Source organism: Coenobita brevimanus, chromosome 65, assembly GCF_032717465.1.
Source record: "Coenobita brevimanus isolate Jiangsu-jjx chromosome 65, ASM3271746v2, whole genome shotgun sequence".
Lineage (NCBI taxonomy): Eukaryota > Metazoa > Arthropoda > Malacostraca > Decapoda > Coenobitidae > Coenobita > Coenobita brevimanus.
This window is the reverse complement of record NC_137018.1, coordinates 34,974,427-34,992,720: the sequence shown is the minus strand read 5'-3', so window position 1 is coordinate 34,992,720 and position 18,294 is coordinate 34,974,427. Positions and strand designations below refer to the sequence as shown.

At 42.3% G+C, this 18,294-nt stretch overlaps 1 protein-coding gene across 1 annotated transcript in view; it reads right to left on the bottom strand.

Annotated features, from left to right (window-relative positions):
* Positions 1-18,294, bottom strand: part of LOC145405060 (coiled-coil domain-containing protein AGAP005037) — a 1,039,366-nt gene that overhangs the window by 423,303 nt on the left and 597,769 nt on the right. Inside the window, 1 exon segment of the mRNA XM_080276560.1 lies at positions 14,612-14,898. Coding sequence (XP_080132686.1) covers positions 14,612-14,898 — 287 coding nt within the window.

The following is an 18,294-nucleotide window of genomic DNA, read 5'->3' as shown; positions in this document are numbered from 1 at the left end:
TCAATTGGCTGGCTGCAAAAAATCCAAGTGACAACGTTAGACTAGAACAGCACATAAACGGACCACCATGAGCCCTTCTATGTTGCCTTGATGGCCGATAGTGACAACGTTACACTAGAACAGCACATAGGCGCGAGAGCTCTCCGCAGGAGCAAGTGCGAGGGGCCCGAAGGGCCCACAAACACTTGTCATTTCTATTGTCGTCCATTTCAGTAATCATTTCCAGTATTTCCACAGCGTCTTTCTATTGTCGTCCATTTCAGTAATCATTTCCAGTATTTCCACAGCGTCTGTCATTCTATCGTTTGCGGTAATAATTTTCTAATATTTGGCTTCTGTGCAGGACTCGTGTTCTCGCTGGGGCAGTTATATTCTGTCAGGTTCCATCACTTGCTTCCCCCGCCGCGCCCGCGCCAGTGAAGTGATTTGTGGGCGATGCTATCGAATGTCATCACTTCTCGGGTGTGGGGAAAGCCTCATTACTCTCGACTCGCTTCATGTCGCTTCTTCCTCACTTTATTATCTATATTTTACCTATGACAGTGTTTATTGCATCCGCGCACACTATAGTATGACGGGTGTAATGTTTTGCCCGGTGAGCGTGTGTGTTTATTTTTATTTTTATTATTTTTTATTTTTTTTAATGCAAGGAAGAAGGAATCATAGGCCAGGAGCCTGCATTTTGTTCGCTCCAAGAGAAAGCAAAACCAAGATAACACAGAACCGAATTCAAGATCCGTTCATTTCCAGATGCCAGGACACACTACATCTGAATGACTAGAGATCATAGGCAGTAGGAAATACAGACTGAGGGAGACAGCTCCAGAGCTGACCTGTTGCTTACATGAAGAACTTAGAGTAACGGTTAACTCTTGCATTAGAGACTTGGACCGAAAAGGGATGAGAGTTTGTTGCTAAACGGGTGCAACGCGCCCGTCCTAGTGGCGGAGGGATGCAAACAGTTCGGAGGAGCAATGACCATTGATGCAGCGATAGAAAAAGAGATAAACATGCAACAGTGCAATAAAGAGACAGAGGCTGAAGGGAGCCAGAAAGAGGGGGAGAGTTAATGAGACGAAAAGGGTTTGACTCCACCTTGTTGAGAAGAGCCGTACGTGGGGAGCCTCCCCACAAAGGGGAGTTGTACTCTACATAGGAGCGAATAAAACCCGTACATGTAGTCAACAAGAGTCAATCCGGACGCTGCCACGTTAAAATGGGGTGCCTGATCCATGATCATACACTTCTCCTCACAACATTCATCCAGCCAGCTCGATCTCTTGTCAGTTCCCTAGCCTCACCGACTTTTCTGTGATACGTTTATGTGAAGCTACAGAACGTGGTGAATGTTTTTGGCATATCCAAGAGAGCCAGGATTCCGGGAGCTTGAATGATGAGCGAATGGATGCGTGGCCCATTAGACTGGGCAAATTTGGGCTGTCTGGACATTGCTACTCCTCACCCTGCCCTAAGGTGGGAATGGAGGTCGGGATGATGATGATGATAAAGTCAACAACTGTGCAAGGGTAAAGAAGGCATGCAGTCGGCTTAGCATACCTAATTTCTTGGAAGTAAATTTTACAAGAGGGGTAATATGTTCTTTCCAAGACAAATTGCGAGACAATGAAACCCCAAGTATGTTTAAAGATGATGCAGGATTGAGCTGAATATTGTTAAAAATTAGAAGGTGCTCCTGTACAAGATTTTGTCGGGTTGATAGATGTAAGAACTGAGTATCGTCTAAGGTGGAATTGGAGAAAGTCTCAGCGAAGAGTTTTATTCTATCAGTAGAAGAAATAGCTACAGAGCCATCTGAGTGGAAAAGAGGAGGGAAGGATGATGAGGTACAGTTGTTAGAGTTTTCTGGCAAGGTGCCAGAAAGAACGTGAAGAATTCAAGTTGGAGTGTTTAGAGCATTTATTGTCTCATAAAATTTAGTCTGTTTCTGTTAGTGTGTGTGAACACAATTACTCAGTAAGTTTTTCATTCACTTCGGATCGAACTTGGTGGATGAGGTGAGGGTCTTCCTAGGAGTTGACATTACTGTTTTTTTATAACAATATATCAAAGGTCTAGGCATCACGGCAAGGACAGCTTGAATATTTTTAATTAAATTTAGATTGAACTTGGTAGAATGGCTGAGGGTTAAGATTATGATAGAATGGTTCAATTTTGAGAACAATCAGTCAAATGTTAGTCACTGGTCAACAGCAAAGGTCCGACTTTATAATTCTCGCCGTTTTTCTTTGACTGGGACCACATTTGGTGGAAGAGCTGAGGGTCAGAGTAGGATGAGGATATTTGATTTTTGATTTTGTGGGCAAAAGGTCAAAAGGTCCCAGTCACTGGGTACATCAACTCTAACAGTTTTGATTCGACTTGAATCAAACTTGGTGAAAAAGTTGAGGGTCTGACTAAGGTGAAGTACGTAGATTTTGAGTGATGTCGGTCAGAAGCCAAAGACATGTGGCAAAGTCAAATATTTGGTCCAAAGAAGTTTGCAAGGATAAACTGATTCGATTTTGAAAAAAAAAAAAATGGTCAAAAGTAAAGGTCACAGGGAAAAGTCAAAGGCCAAGGTCAATCAAACAGTCTGGGCTACTTTGAACCAAACTTGGTGGAACGGTTAGAGCCAGGCAAGAAGTAAGGGATTTCATTTCACGAACAGCCAAAGGTCAATGTCACAAGGCAAGGTCGAATTTCAGCCCATGTGTGAACAAAATTATTAAAATAGTTCTGATTTAAGTTACTCGTAAATCACGCTGGTGGACGAGACGAGGATCACTCTAGACAGTGATCTAAAGTTTCTGAGATCGACAGGTCACTGGTCAATGTCACATGGAAAGGCCAACTCAAACCTTTTGCTTCCAGTGGACCAGAAGATTCGATTATAAGATCTGTCAAAAGGGCAGGTTATAGGGAAAAGGTTAAGGTTACTAGGCAAAGTCAACTCAATTAGGTATGATCTTATTTGAATTAAAGTTGGAGGAAAGGTTACGGCTTAAGCAAGAATGAAGCAATTCGATGTAAAACCTAATATGTCGCAGGTCAAGATCACTGGGCAGAGTCGAATATTCGGCCCTTAGAATAGCTGGTGGGTGCGGATTCTGCATGAAACCTCCTCCTCCCCCTCCTCCTCCTCCTCATCATCATCATTTATTATTATTATTATTATTATTATTATTATTATTATTGTTGTTGTTTTGTTGTTGTTGTTCCCGCCCTTTCCTCTCTTCCTTCCTTCTTTCCTTCCTTCCTTCTTCTGTCTTCCTTTCCTTCATCCATTCCTCATCCCACTGTCTATGGGGGACTTTACACTGAGTGACAAGCCAAATGGTTTCCTGTACACCAGGAAACTATTTACTATGCTGGATGGTAACCATATAACCAAATTATGGCGCCTGGTGGTTTAGTGGGTAAGGCGCTCCAATCAGATTCAGCCTGTGCAGGTTTATATCCAAGGGATGATTGGGGTTTATTGCTCACATAATGCTACTCAGGGATGAGTTAGGCTGGTCACTCTCATCTCAAATGTCAGGACAAACTTGCCTAGCCCAGGCTTCTATGCTCCTCATGGGGAAACAAAGGATCAGATGATGGATGGATGGACTGATTATATTATTATTATTATTATTATTATTATTATTATTACCAGCTTTGATAGTGAAGCTGGTATTGTTTTCAGTCCGTCTATCTGTCACTGTCTCTTAGCACGATAACTTCGCAACCGCTCAAGACATAATCACAAAGTTTTACAGATGTGTGGTAGGGAAAAATTACTCGATCACAAAATCGAAATTAGTGAAAGTAGGTCACGGCCTGTGTGTCTATTAGCACAATAACTTTGCAACCACTCAAGATATCATCACAAAATTTTACAAGTGTGTAGTAGGAATGAAAATTTCCTACGAGTATTGTTTTCAGTTGGTCTGTCTGTCTGTGTGCATGTTAGCACAATAACTTCGCAATCGCTCAAGATATCACAAAATTATACAGGTGTCTAGTAGGGATGAAAATCTCAAACTGGTGAAAGTAGGTCAAGGTCTGTGTGTCTGTTAGCACGGTAACTTCGCAACCACTCAAGAAATCATCACAATATTTTACAGGTGTGTAGTAGGGATGAAAATCTACTAAGAGATCGAAATTGGCGAAAGTAGGTCAAGGTCAAGGTCATATTCTGAGCCGCGCTAGATATGTTTCTGCTCATGGCTGGTGTGATTCCCCCCTTGGGGGGCCTCGTTATTATTATTATTATTATTATTATTATTATTATTATTATTATTACTATCATAGTTACTATTATTACTCTCCTTGGTGACATGGTTGACAGGGGTCCGTGGACGGAGAAGAACATCCTAACGTGCCAGGGTTAGAATCCAAAAAGAAACCAAAGATATTTCTACCAATGAACCGTTGCCAGAGAAGCACAATAGTTTCCTATGGCTTAAATGATAACTACGACAGCCTAGCCTCGGGCCCTTCTACACCCCGAAAAATAAAGGACTGGTTGTCGTGTGTACTGTATATACAGTATACATGCACTTATGTATTTCTGTACATATACCGTATATATATATATATATATATATATATATATATATATATATATATATATATATATATATATATATATATATATATATATATGCAGTAACTCTCTCTCTCTCTCTCTCTATCTCTCTCTCTCCAGTATATCTACTGTATATCTATGTAGATACAGATATACATACATACATATCTCTATATATAGATAGATAGATAGATTGATAGACAGATAAAACATATAGATATATATGCATATTATATATACACAGGGCTTTAGGCTGTCTGGTAGAGACTGTACGTAGGGTGAGAAGTGCTTGTTAGTGTAATTGTAGTGTTGTAGTGGCTTTGGATGTGTGTGTAGTCTGTGAACCAAGTGTAATCGGCCCGCCTTAAGCCGATTGGGTGCAAGCATACTAGTATGCGACACTGGTTCAACCACAGCACCCCTTGTGTCCGCCAAAGTAGCAAGTGGCTAGGTGAACGCATCCCAAAGTTTTTACAACTCTGGCGGGAGGCGAACCCGCGCTCACGAGCGTGCGAAACGCACACTCTACCACTGTTATATATATATATATATATATATATATATATATATATATATATATATATATATATATATATATATATATATCATCATCATTATCATCCGTTTGAATGTCCACTGTAGGACCGGGCTATCCCGACCAAAGTGGGGACGATACATCCTATGTATCTCTACCAAGTGGCTTAGGTTGTCTGGCAGAGATTGCATGTAGGGTGAGAAGTGCTTGTAAGTGTAACTGTAGTGTTGGAGTGGCTTTGGATGTGTGTATCATCTGTGAACCAAGTGTAATCGGCCCGCTTAAGCCGACTGGGTGCAAGCATACTTTACAGTATGCGACACTGGTTCAACGACAGCACTCCTTACGTCCGCCAAGGCAGGACCTGGCCAGAAGAACTCTCCCAATATATATATATATATATATATATATATATATATATATATATATATATATATATATATATATATTTCCCTCCTATGTATCGTCATCATCATGATCATGATCATCATCATTGTCATTACTATTATCATCATTATTAGCAGTTGTAGTAGTAGTAGTAGTAGTAGTAGCAGTAGTAGTAGTAGTAGCAGTAGTAGTAGTAGTAGTAGCTGTAGCAGTAGTAGTAGTAGTAGTAGCTGTAGCAGTAGTAGTAGTAGTAGTAGCATCAGCAGCATCAGTAGTAGTAGTAGTAGCAGTAATAGTGGTGGTAGTGGTAGTAGTAGTAGTAGTAGTAGTAGTAGTAGTAGTATAATCGCTGTTATAACAAATGCTTTTGTTGTCGTCGTCTCATCGACAATGCTACTGAAGTATTTCTTTCAGCAATATCAAAGTTTGTAGTATTATTATTAGGGTTTTCACGTGACGTCATTAAACATGATGTCTGTCATTACAAAGGATGCTAGGTGCCTTTCAAATTCTGCCTGAAAATGATGTGTTTTGCAGTATCCATGGCTGTCATGATAGGGAAGCCCGAGAGAAACAGTTAAAATACTAAAGGTTACCGAAGGTAGTCCGAGACCCAGAAGAAAACAATTTAAACTGAGTAAAGAAAGAGGAAAAGTCTAAGGCTTGCTCGGCAGATTTATGGATATTATCAGGATCTTTTCAGCTCATTCTGTCTCAGGTATTTAAAGATATTATTTTTCTCGGTCATTTTTCTGATGGACAGCATGACGGCACACATGAGACGGCAGTGGTTTACAGTGGTCAGATCTCCACAAATGGAGGGCCCAATGCTCTGTCAATCGTGGCCCAGGTAAAGTGTGGAGGGACCTGGTGGTGCCCGGGCCCTCTTAGTCAGACCCTTGGCCGTCCCACTGTCCCCATTTTCCATCATTTGAGGTTCTGGATCACGTCAACATACCGTACTCACAAAGTAGGCCTAGTGTCCTCCACCCTGCCTCCAGGATACAAGCCATTTGAATATAAGCTTCGACTCTTTCATAACTTTTGAGCTCATCGGCTGTGTATGAACTTGATGAGAATATCAAATAACTGACAACGTCCGGGTTACTTACCCTAGGCAGCACGCCCCAGTCACTGGAGAAATTGGTCAGTAAGTATGGATCTTTACCAATCATTCCAATTTTTCAGCACAACGCTCCTTCTCTTCGTGTTCAAAGTTATCCATGTGCATAACAGGAGCTCTGAATCAATTATTCCATGTGTTGGTAATTCAAGACATCATAGAAATTGGAAGTTCCCATGACTCTGTATCTGTGTTTACGTTGCTCTCCTTGTGTAATGGAGGCGCATCCAAGTTGATGATGTCTATGCAACCCTCATGTAGCACCGTTTCCCTCTTCCACCTCCTCTACTATCATAATCATCATCATCATCATCATACCATTATCTTTTAAAAATCCACACATCTGATTATATTTTCAGCAACGTTTATACCATTAGAGACAATTTCCGGCAACAAAGGCAGAAATCTTCACTTCTCCTCCCGACCTCCCGACCTCACTTTCGAAGGTCACATCACTCTTACAGCCTGACACTTTAACTGGCCAGGTCGGCGGACGTGATGTGAAACGACCTCCTCCTCCCCCCCCTCCGCGCTAGAGCCGAGTTAGTGAAGCGCAGAAGTGTGTGTCAAGGAGCGCGAGAAAAATAACTGGAGTGTCTGCTCTTACGATTATTGCAATTATTTTTAATTGGTGAAAAGCTCCGGGATTCTGTGCAATAGTTGTTTACGTCTCTCAAAGGCCTCACTGTTATGTTTTGTAAATATGCAGTACTGTTGTTATTAACAATATCCATTTTCAATTTCGGTTTTAACTGTATGAGAGATATTATGTTCGAACTAACATTATACTGTATTCATGGCAAAACCTAATATTTATATTAAAGGTTCTTAGTAATACACTGGTAGGTGGGGGCGCTCACCATCCAGTCACTCTAGTGCTGCTCTTGAGTGGCTGCCCTTTCCTCTCTTTCTTCCTTCCTTCCTCTTATGTCTTTCTTTCCGTCTCTCTTTCCTCTTCCTTCTGTCTTCGGGTGACTCTACAGTGAATGACAGGCCAAATGGTTTCCTGTACACCAGTAAACTATTTACTACGTTGGGTGGTAACCATATAACCAAACTACGCCGCCTGGTGGTTTAGTGGGTAATTAAGGCGCTGACCGCACTGAGCCTGTGCTGGTTTATATCCAAGGAGTGGTTGGCGTTTACTGATCACGTAATGCCACTCAGGGATGAGTGAGGCCGGTCACTCATCTTAAATGTCAGGACCAACTTGCCTAGCCCCGGGCTCCTACAGTTCTCATGAAGCAACACAGGATTAGATGATGTATGTTTTACTGTATGTATGTATTAGTATTACAGATACACAGCATGAAATTCAAAGTTACTCGTATAACAGTAGTGATTCATATACAGTATATACCGTATACATATAAGATTTAAATACATTAATCTGTTATCATATGAATCATCCATATACATTATACAGGGCAAATGCTTTTATACGTTTTCTGTGTTTTCAGTGTTAGACGAAACAGTTGTCATAAAATGAATCGTTCATATACATCATACACGGCAAAAGATTGTATTAGTTTCCACAGTTTTCAGCACTGGAGATAAATAGTCATAGTTACAATCATATTGATCATTCGCAACAGTCATATCGTATCACTTCTGAAGGCTCCAACATGTTTGCATGCGTCGGCCTTGGTCACCTAATGGCAGCTCTCCGCGCGGCTCGATTTCTGGCAGTCTCCCAATTCGGTCCCTAATCCGTGAAGGCACACTCTATGGCCTCGTCCCTGGTCTTTCTTGGACTGCCTGTCGCAACCCTACCCCCGACGTTAACACTTCTCATTTTCTTCACCCACCTGTCATTCTCCATCCTTTACACATGCCCAAACCATCTCAATCTACTCTCACAGCCCCAATACACTCCAGTTTCATTCTTCCGCTCAACTCTTCAATCGTAAACCTAGCCTCCCTCCCGCCCCATGCCTCGCATTCACGGACGCACTACACATCCATATAATCACTGTCATTTTTGTATCTCTGATCCTACGAATATCATCTTCCTTTACTGCCCAAACTTCACTACCATGCAGCAATACACCCCTAATACATGACGCATACAACGATCCGTTAGCACGGACGGAAAGCCCTCTCAATGTCAGCAGAGGCAACAGCTCCCTGAACTTCCTCCAACCACTCCTTACCCTAGCCACAGAGATAGCTCCAGTCCTACCTCCAGTACACATGGTAAATGTCTATTACCATTGTTACTAGTATCAAAGATATTATCAAAGTTACAATCATCTTAATCGCTCATATACAGTACATTATACGACTGCACCGCAAATACTCATTTTCAATGTTTTCAACATCTGTGATTATTATGTTAAAAATCAGTACCAATAATCCATCAAACATTTGTTGGTTCATAAATAATACATATACGTCCCACGATATTTTCTTTTTATGCTGCCCGGTCAATATTTTTCTGCCTTTGTTATATCGTTTTAATCCATTCACTGCATTTTATGTTTGTGTACCGCCATAGATTTATTTTTCAACTGGGAAAAAGGTGACGTTACAATGCTACAATGCGGTAAAAAAATAATAATAATAAATAAATAAAAGTTCTTTCACTGCTCCAACTCGGGTGTTTCATCCTCGCTAATGCCACATTATTGTATTCTGCTGCAACAAACGATGAGCAGCAAGGATTAATCACTGATTATGTTTTGGCGAGCGCTGCGAGCGAAGCGATGTTTACATTTAGCTGAGAAATGAGTGGCGCGACACTACCCGGCCCAGGCTGACACGACACGGCCTGACCTTGATGGATTTCAGAGGCTAACATGAAGCAATGCCAAGGCACAGCAAACCCGTCCCCGGCAGTCATTTTAGAGATGACGTATAAATATAACAGGATATCTAGTCAAAGATGTCACATATCAAATTTGGAGTATATCGGGTGAAAATTAACGATTTTATGCCCATTTGAAATTTTAGGCTTGACCCACCTGACACTGACCCCTCTACTGCTAACTGGGAGGTGACCCCCCCTGATGTAATGAGGCATGCAGATTTGAAAGCTGCACTTTTAGATTTTGGTTTCATGTTGATATGACGAAACTTAAAGGAACTATGGCGAAAAATCGATTTTTTTTTTTTAACATGTTTTGGACCAAAAGCGTGTGTCTTGGCCCAATATTTAATCAGGTGATCAGAAGGTCATAGCCCAGCATCCCTGTAATTTTAGTCAAAATCGCACCAGTAGTTTTCACATAAAGTTGTTAACAGACAGACAGACACAGACAAACCGAGTGAAAACAATACCCGTTCCCAAGCCCATCTGGGGTGGGGATGGGTAATAACTTTTCTACTGTGTGACATAAAGAAGAGCTTCTTTCAGTGGGTAGTAAATACATTCAATAAATTTTGTTCTTAGTAGTTAAATATTTACTCATGAGACCAAAAAAAAAACCTTGGAAAACGAGCTTTCCATGGGAATGTTCCGCGAGCTTCAATTGACATGCTCCACAATGAAACTGAATTTAGAAAGATTTCCTGTTGTAAAATATGTTTTCTTGGATGAATTCTAACAATTAAATATCGCATATTAAGCTCACAATTTTACATGAACGTTTTTTCTATGTTTAGGGAGTGAAATCAGCAAGGGTAATCGTCCCATTTCTGGGTGTTATCATTTGATCTGTAGCCAAGTGGTTACTGACGCAGTTCACTGACACGGCAAGTCAGGAGCAGAGAAATGAATACTGTGCGTGTGATAAATGCTACAGTGCCTTGCTGCATGCACATCCTGAGAGAAAACATGAGAGAAAATGTGAGAAAGTAAATACTTTAGCTCAATTATTCTTCTGTTATTGTTCAACTACCTCACCAAAAGTGTTGAAAGTTTACAACAAGATGAAATTACGATGGTAGGCGTAAACAAAAATGCTCGCTCGCTCGTCACGCGCTCACAAAGTGCACTTTACTGGTATTTCACCACTTTCAATATCATTTTTTATTCCTGCCACCTTCACAAGATTATATTCAATTGAGATCCCTCATAAATGGAAGGGTTAATGAAGGCAGTCTTTTCTAACCCCTTCACAACGAGGGATTTCTACTGAGCTGAATAAAATCGTAAGGCCACGGCAAAACTTCAGGAAAAATAATCGTACTGAAGAGATATAAATGCAGTCGTCAAGTTATCTACGTGTTGGCAGGTCATGCAAGGAGGGTCTGACGTACACACGCCTATGTACACACACAGGATACACATGAACACCAACATACACACACTTAGGGTCGTATTCTCTTCACTTTAGGAGGCTTCTAGCACCTCTGCCTTAACTATTTATTCTGCATATTACACCTCCTTATTCTCTTGTATGTTATTTACTTTCTTTTCATATCTACACCGTCCATAAACACCACTCAAGAATACATACCGTAAACGTATCAGATACAAAAATAAACTGGTAAGGAAGAGGTGCTAGGGAGCCCCCGCTACCAACGCAAATTTTAGCTTTAGCTTTTCAGTACGATGACGTCTTCTTAATTTTACTCTTGCCACCGCAAATGTTTTATTCCGCTTAAAGGAGACCTCTCGTAGGGAAGGGAGTTAATGGAGACTATTTCAAAGGCCATGTAAGCTATTTCTAGGGCCGCGTCAACTATTTCCAAGGCCCCGTCGACTATTTCTAAGGCAGCGTCCACACCAAATGCTTGCTGATAAGGGTAAGTACAGGTGGAAGTTTTGCATCACTGTAACGCGGTCGGGTGTGGGAACCTTCATGGGGTACAGTGATGCAGAACTCCCGTCCGCGCCAACAAGCATCTGGTGTGGACTCACTCTAACCCCTTCACTACAAGTCTCGCCCAAGCTGAACGAAATCGTCTGACAGTAGAAAGAATGGTATAAACATAAGATGTCATCGTTATGTATGAGTTACGTACATATATACCCATTCAGTGCATTAATCAACACACACAGTCATATATACACCATGGAGCGCCTTGAGTGTACATACATAACATTTAGACAAACCCGACCATATCCCTACATTAACTTAACTCCTCCCCCTAAAAAAAAAATCCAAATAACAGAAAACAAATAAAACAAAGAAAACAAACAAACAAAGCAACAAACACATTCTTGGCGAAGCAGGGAAAAAACTGAACCGTTAAATTAAACTGTCGGGGGAAAAAAAAAAACATTACAAGTCTGAATCATCGAAAACACCAAAATATTTTGAATCAGTGAAACAATAAAATACCTGAAATGAGTATGAATCAGCCAATCAAATTCAACTGCTCAAAAAACGGCATTCATATCGTAGAAGGGCCGTGCTATCACGGGTTAAATCACTCGAATGTTTTTTTTTTTTTTTTTTTTTTTTTAAATAGCCATTCAGCGGCGTAGTTTTTGATGTCGCGGTGGTAATGACGTCGCTGATTGGCTAGTTGATGAGGTGGGGGAGGGGAGGAGGTGGCTGAGGAAGGAGGATGACAGGAGGAGGAGGAGGAAGGATGGGAGAATGGGGATGGAAGAAATTCGGGGGAAGGAAAGACGGGAGGGAGAAGGAGGAAATTCACAGACAGGAAAAACAGGAGGAAGAAGAATGAGGAAGGAAGAAACTGGGAGAGACAGGAAAGACAAGAGGGGAAGGAAGGGGGTAGAAAATGAGAAAACGCATGGATGATGCAGAGGAGAGAGAGAGAGAGAGAGAGAGAGAGAGAGAGAGAGAGAGAGAGAGAGAGAGAGAGAGAGAGAGAGAGAGAGAGAGAGAGAAGGATGAGAGGAAGACGAAGTAAGGGAATGAAAGTGGAAAAAAGGGAGACAGAAGGAGAAGAAAAGGATAGAAAGACGAGGTGATGGAAAGAGGTGGAGGTGGAAGAAATCAAAGGAGGAAAAGAAGGAGGAAGGATAGACGTGAAAAAGGAAGTGAGGGAAAATGAAGTTGAGTAGGCAAAGAGAAGGAAGCGAAGCAGGAGGAGGGAAAGAAATGAAGAGGAGGAGGAAGGATGAGGCGGGAGGAAATATGTGCAGGAAGAGGAGGTGAGAGGGATGAAGAACGTAGACAAGAAGGCAAGGAGGAGGAAGGAAGGAAGAATGTTGGAGACAGGAAAGAGGGGAAGAGGAGGTGAGATGAATAATAAGGCTGAGAGGTCGGAGGAAGGAAGTGGGAACGCTAGGAAGAGTGGAGAAAAAAGTGAGAGGGAGGAAACGAGAAGGAAGAAGTGAGAGGAAGAAATGGAGAAGGAAGAGGTAAAAGGGAGGAAGGGAGAAGGAGATGGGTACGAAAGGACAAGGAAGAGGTGAGAGGGAGTAAAGGATAACACACAGGTGAGGGGGTGGAAAGGACAAGGAAGAGGTGAGGGGGAGGAAAGGACAAGGAAGAGGTGAGGGGGTGGAAAGGACAAGGAAGAGGTGAGGGAGAGGAAAGGACAAGGAAGAGGCGAGAGGGAGGAAGGGGCAAGGAAGAGGTGAGAGGGAGGAAAGGACAAGGAAGAGGTTAGAGGGATGAAAGAACAAGACAGAGGTGAGAGGGAGGAATGGAGGAGGAAGAGGTGAGGGGAGGAGACGTTAGGTACGAAGTAGGGGAGGAAAGGACAAGAAAAACTGGATGAATGGAAAAGAAGAGGAGGGACACTAAAATGACGAGGAGGAGGAAGGATGATAAATGGATTGGGAGTAAGAGAAAGAAGGGTGGACTGAGGATGATTTAGAGGAAGAGAATGAAAAGGGGAAGCAACAACACGGGCGGAGAAGGAGAAAGAGGAAGAAAGATGGAAGATGGAGAAGGAAGTGAGGACGTAAGGTAGGAGTGGGTCAGAAGAGGTGGGAGGAGTGTGAAGAGGAAGAATGGTTAAATGGGGGAAATACAAGGAAGAAGGCAAGAAAGAGGAAGCAGTACAAAGGACATAAAATGGAGGAGAAAATGAAAGGAAAGGGAAAAGAAAGGAAGAAAACGATGTCAGGAGAAAGTGGGACAAAGGAAGGAAGAACTGCAAAAGAGTGAGAAATGGGAATAAAAGAAAAGAGAGGGAAGGGGGACAAATCTGTCTTGGACTGTTGGTTCAGGCACACTTCTCTCTCTCCCTTCTTTCCTTGTTTCCTCTTTCCCTTTACTTCTTACTTTCACCTTTCTCGTTCCTTACTTTTCCTCCATTCCTTCTTCCTTCCCCCTTTTACCCCTTGTCTTCTTTCCTACCTTTTCGTTTTTCCTTCCTTTCTTCTTCCGTCCTTTGTACTCTTTCCTACGTTTTTTGTTCTCTATCCACTTTCCATTATTCCTTCTTTCTTACCACTTCCCACTTCCTTCTTCCCATTTCTTCTTCCCCATTTTCTCCATATCCTCTTTCCTTTTCTTTTCTCCTCCCGTCCTTCCTTCCTTCCTTTTCCTCAATTCCTAATCCTTGTTCCTAATTCCTTCCTTCCTTCCTTCTTCAGTTTCCAGCTTCGTTCCACCTTCTCTCATTTTTGAGGTAGGGGACGTGGAGGGATGGGGAGGAAAAGGGGAGGAATGGGGTACCATGGGAAGTGGAGGAGAGAGGTGAAGGAGGACTGGGAGGGGAAGGGGAGGACAGAGGTGAAGGAGAACGGAGAGGGGAAGGGGACGGATGAAGCACGGTAGGGAGGGAGGGGGAAGGGTTGAGAAGGAGAGGGAGACAGGAAATGCTACGGAAAATGGGAAGGGTGAGGCAGGATGGGGAGAGAAAGAGGAAAAATGGGGCAGGGCGGGGATGGAAAGGAGAAGGGTGCAACTTGAACGGGGATTACCGGGACAGGGTGGAGAGGGAAAGGAAACCCTATTATTGGGCTTGGCTTGGCTGGACTGTGCTGGCCTGGGCAGGGCGTTTGGAGATCGGAGATGAGAGGAGGGGAAGGGAAAGGACAATATCGGACAAGGCGAGAAAGATGCTGGGTTGGAAAGGCTACAATGGACCAAGGAATTCTTGCTGGGGCCGGGTTAAATTGGCAGAGGGAGGGGGGAAAAGGGGCGTAGAAAAATGCTATACCAAAGACCGTATGAGAACTCACCGGAACTCTTGGTGTAGGAGGAGCTGGTGGGAACCTGGAGGAAGTCGTTGGTGGGTCGGGGTTGCGTGGCGGTGTCTCGGTCTGGGGCGGGTTGGGAGGCCGCAGCGGCAGCGGCGGCGGCAGCAGCAGCGGCTTGGGCGGCGACGACAGCTGGTGGTGGAGCTAAGGGCATCTGGTCGGGGCGGGGCGAGGTGGCGACCCCCGTATGCAGCGCTTTCTGGACCAGCCCCGTGAGCGAGGCCAGTTGACGTTCCATCTGCTCCACACGCATGCTGTAGAACGCCGACCTGCAGAGGAGAAGGGGAGGGGGACGGGGAGGGAATGATTAAAAGAATGTGGATGGGATGAGGTTGATATGAGGTGGTGGAGATGATGATGTGGGGGAGTGAAAGAGGTAATGATCGAGGAGTGGAAGAGCAAGTGATGTGGGGAGGGGAGGTGATGGGGGGTGAGGGGAGGAGAAGTGATGTGAGGTCAAGGTAGGAGTGGCGTGGGAAGGTGAGGCGAGAGGGTGAGAGATGAGGTTATGTGTGGTAGGGGATGGGACAGGAGGTGATATGAGGTAGAAAGTGGGAAAGATGATGATGTAAGGTGAAAGGTGGGAGAGGTGATGTAAGGTGGAGGGTTAAAGAGAGGCGATGTGAGAAGGAATGCAAAGAGGAGGAGGTGATGTGAAGTGGAGGGTTGGGGAAGTAGTTGTGATGTGAGGTGAGGGAGATGATGGAGTGAGAGGGGAGGATGTGTTGCAAATGAGGTGGAGTGTGAGGTAGGGAGAATGGGGGTCGGGGAAATTGAAGGGGTAGTGGTAGGGAGGGATACAAGGGAGAGGAGGGAGGTGGTGAAAGAAAGGTTTAAAGTGAAATAGTTAGCATGCTGTTTAAAATGCAAACAATACTAATATTACTTGGACATAAATATTAGTTACGAATATCAAAATATATTCCAAAAGCATAAGAAAATCTTTTTACACATAAATAACTTTTTAAATTAAAACAGAAAACATGTACGTACCTCTACAATCGTTCAACTCTGACTAACCCTAGAATTTCTGTTATATAATGTATATATACTAGTGCTTGCCCACAAAAATTTGAGGGAATAAAAAATAACCATTCCAACACAAAATGTTTGCGAATACCATTATCTTTGCTTCCATATCATTATTAAGCCCGCAATACCAATTATGACTAGAAAGTCGACAAAATTTTTTTTGCACATTTTCCTATGTAGCGCTTTCCGACAATTTCGCGCCATCGCCCCCGCCCCCCCCAAAAAAAAAGTTTTTGATATATTTCTAACATTCTGGATTTACACCTACCTAATGCAAAAAGAATTAGGTCTATATCCATTACCACTTTCATGAAGGAAGCCAACAAACGCACAGACAAACAGACAAATACACAGCTTGACTCGACTATCTGTCTATCTATCTATATCTATCTATCCATCTCTCTCTCTCTCTCTCTCTCTCTCTCTCTATATATATATATATATATATATATATATATATATATATATATATATATATATATATACAGTATACACACACACACACACACACACACACACACACACACACACACACACACACACACACACACACACACACACACACACACACACACACACACACATACACAACAGGGAAGAAAAGTTGCTGGTTCTTTGAAAGCAGCGTTAAGAAATAGGAAAGTGAGCATGAAAGCAAAAAAGTTGCTGCATGACAGTACTGTGATGACAGCCCTAAAGTAAGAAGGAGAAGCTTGGACCTTGTTGGAAGGACACAAGTCAAGAGTGAGAGCAGTGGAAATGAGTTATTTAAGAGGAGCATGTGAGTTACATGGAGAGAGACACCGACCACTAAGGAAGAGAAGGAGCGTTGTGGTGTGGATGTGGATGTGATAGAAACGAAAAATACACTGAGGTGGTTTGGCCATGTGAAGAGGATGGAGAGTGAGAGACTAATGAGGAGAGTGTATAAGAGTAAGGTGGTGAGGCGGATAGGGAGGGGCAAGCCGAGGATGAAATGAAGGGATGGAGTGGAGACGCACTGAGAGAGGGAGGTATGGGCTAGGAGGAGCGCAGTGAAATGGCGGGGGACAGGGCAACATGGAGGCGATTTGTTTGTGGCCACCCCTTACGAAATTAAAGTGTCTGGCAATATATGTACGTATGTATGTATGTATCTATATACATACTGAACATACACACATACATTTATATATATATATATATATATATATATATATATATATATGCAGACTTCATATATATATATATATATATATATATATATATATATATATATATATATATATATATATATATATATATATATACAGTATATACACACACACCTCAATACTATATCTCAATACTATATCATATATATATATATATATATATATATATATATATATATATATATATATATATATATATATATATATATATATATATATATATATATATATATATATATATATATATATATATATATATATACAGTATATACACACACACCTCAATACTATATCTACATTAATATACATATACATATATAAACATACATACCAGTATATATATATATATATATATATATATATATATATATATATATATATATCATCATCAGCCGTTGAGGTCCACTGCAGGACCGGCCTATCCCTACCGAAGCAGGGACGATACAGCCAATGTATCTCCACCTAGTGGTTTAGGCTGTCTGGTAGAGACCGTATGTAGGGTGAGAAGTGCTTGGGAGTTGACTGTAGTGTTGTAGTGGCATTGGATCTGTGTGTAGTCTATGAACCAAGTGTAATCGGCCCGCCTTAAGCCGACTGGGTGCAAGCATACTAGTATGCGTCACTGGTTCAACCACAGCACCGCTTTGTCCGCCAAAGTAGCAAGTGGCTTGGTGAACTCTTCCCAAAGTTTTTACAACTCTGGCGGGAGGCGAACCCGCGCTCACCAGCGTGCGAAACGCACACCCTACCACTGTACCACAGAGGCTCCATATATATATATATATATATATATATATATATATATATATATATCATCATCATCATGAGCCGTTTGAGTATCCACTGCAGGACCGGGCTATCCCGACCGAAGTAGGGACGATACAGCCAATGTATCTCTACCAAGTGGCTTAGGCTGTCTAGTAGAGATTGTATATAGGGTGAGAAGTGCTTGTGTGATTGTAGTGTTGTAGTGGCTTTGGATGTGTGTGTAGTCTATGAACCAAGTGTAATTGGCCCGTGCAAGCCGACTGGGTGCAAACATACTTTACAGTATGCGACACTGGTTCAACACAGCACCCCTGGTGTCCGCCAAAGCAGTACATGGCCGGGAGAATGCTTCCAAAGTTTATTACCCCGGCGGGGCGCGAATCCTCGCTCTCCAGTGTATGAAAACGCACACTTTACCACTGTACCACAGAGGCTCCTATATACTGTACATATATATATATATAAATATATATATATATATACTAGGGTGGTCCTTATTTTCGAAGTGTGGAATTTCCTTGCTAGCGCCCCCTGAATTTGTTCCATTGGTTTAAAAAAAAGAAGTCAGATATGAAAAATCTTTTGGAATGAATAATGTTTACAGGTCGCTCCCACTTTCCAAAGATCATAATCATATATGCTGTAGTACATCTTTGGCACTACTTTTTGAAT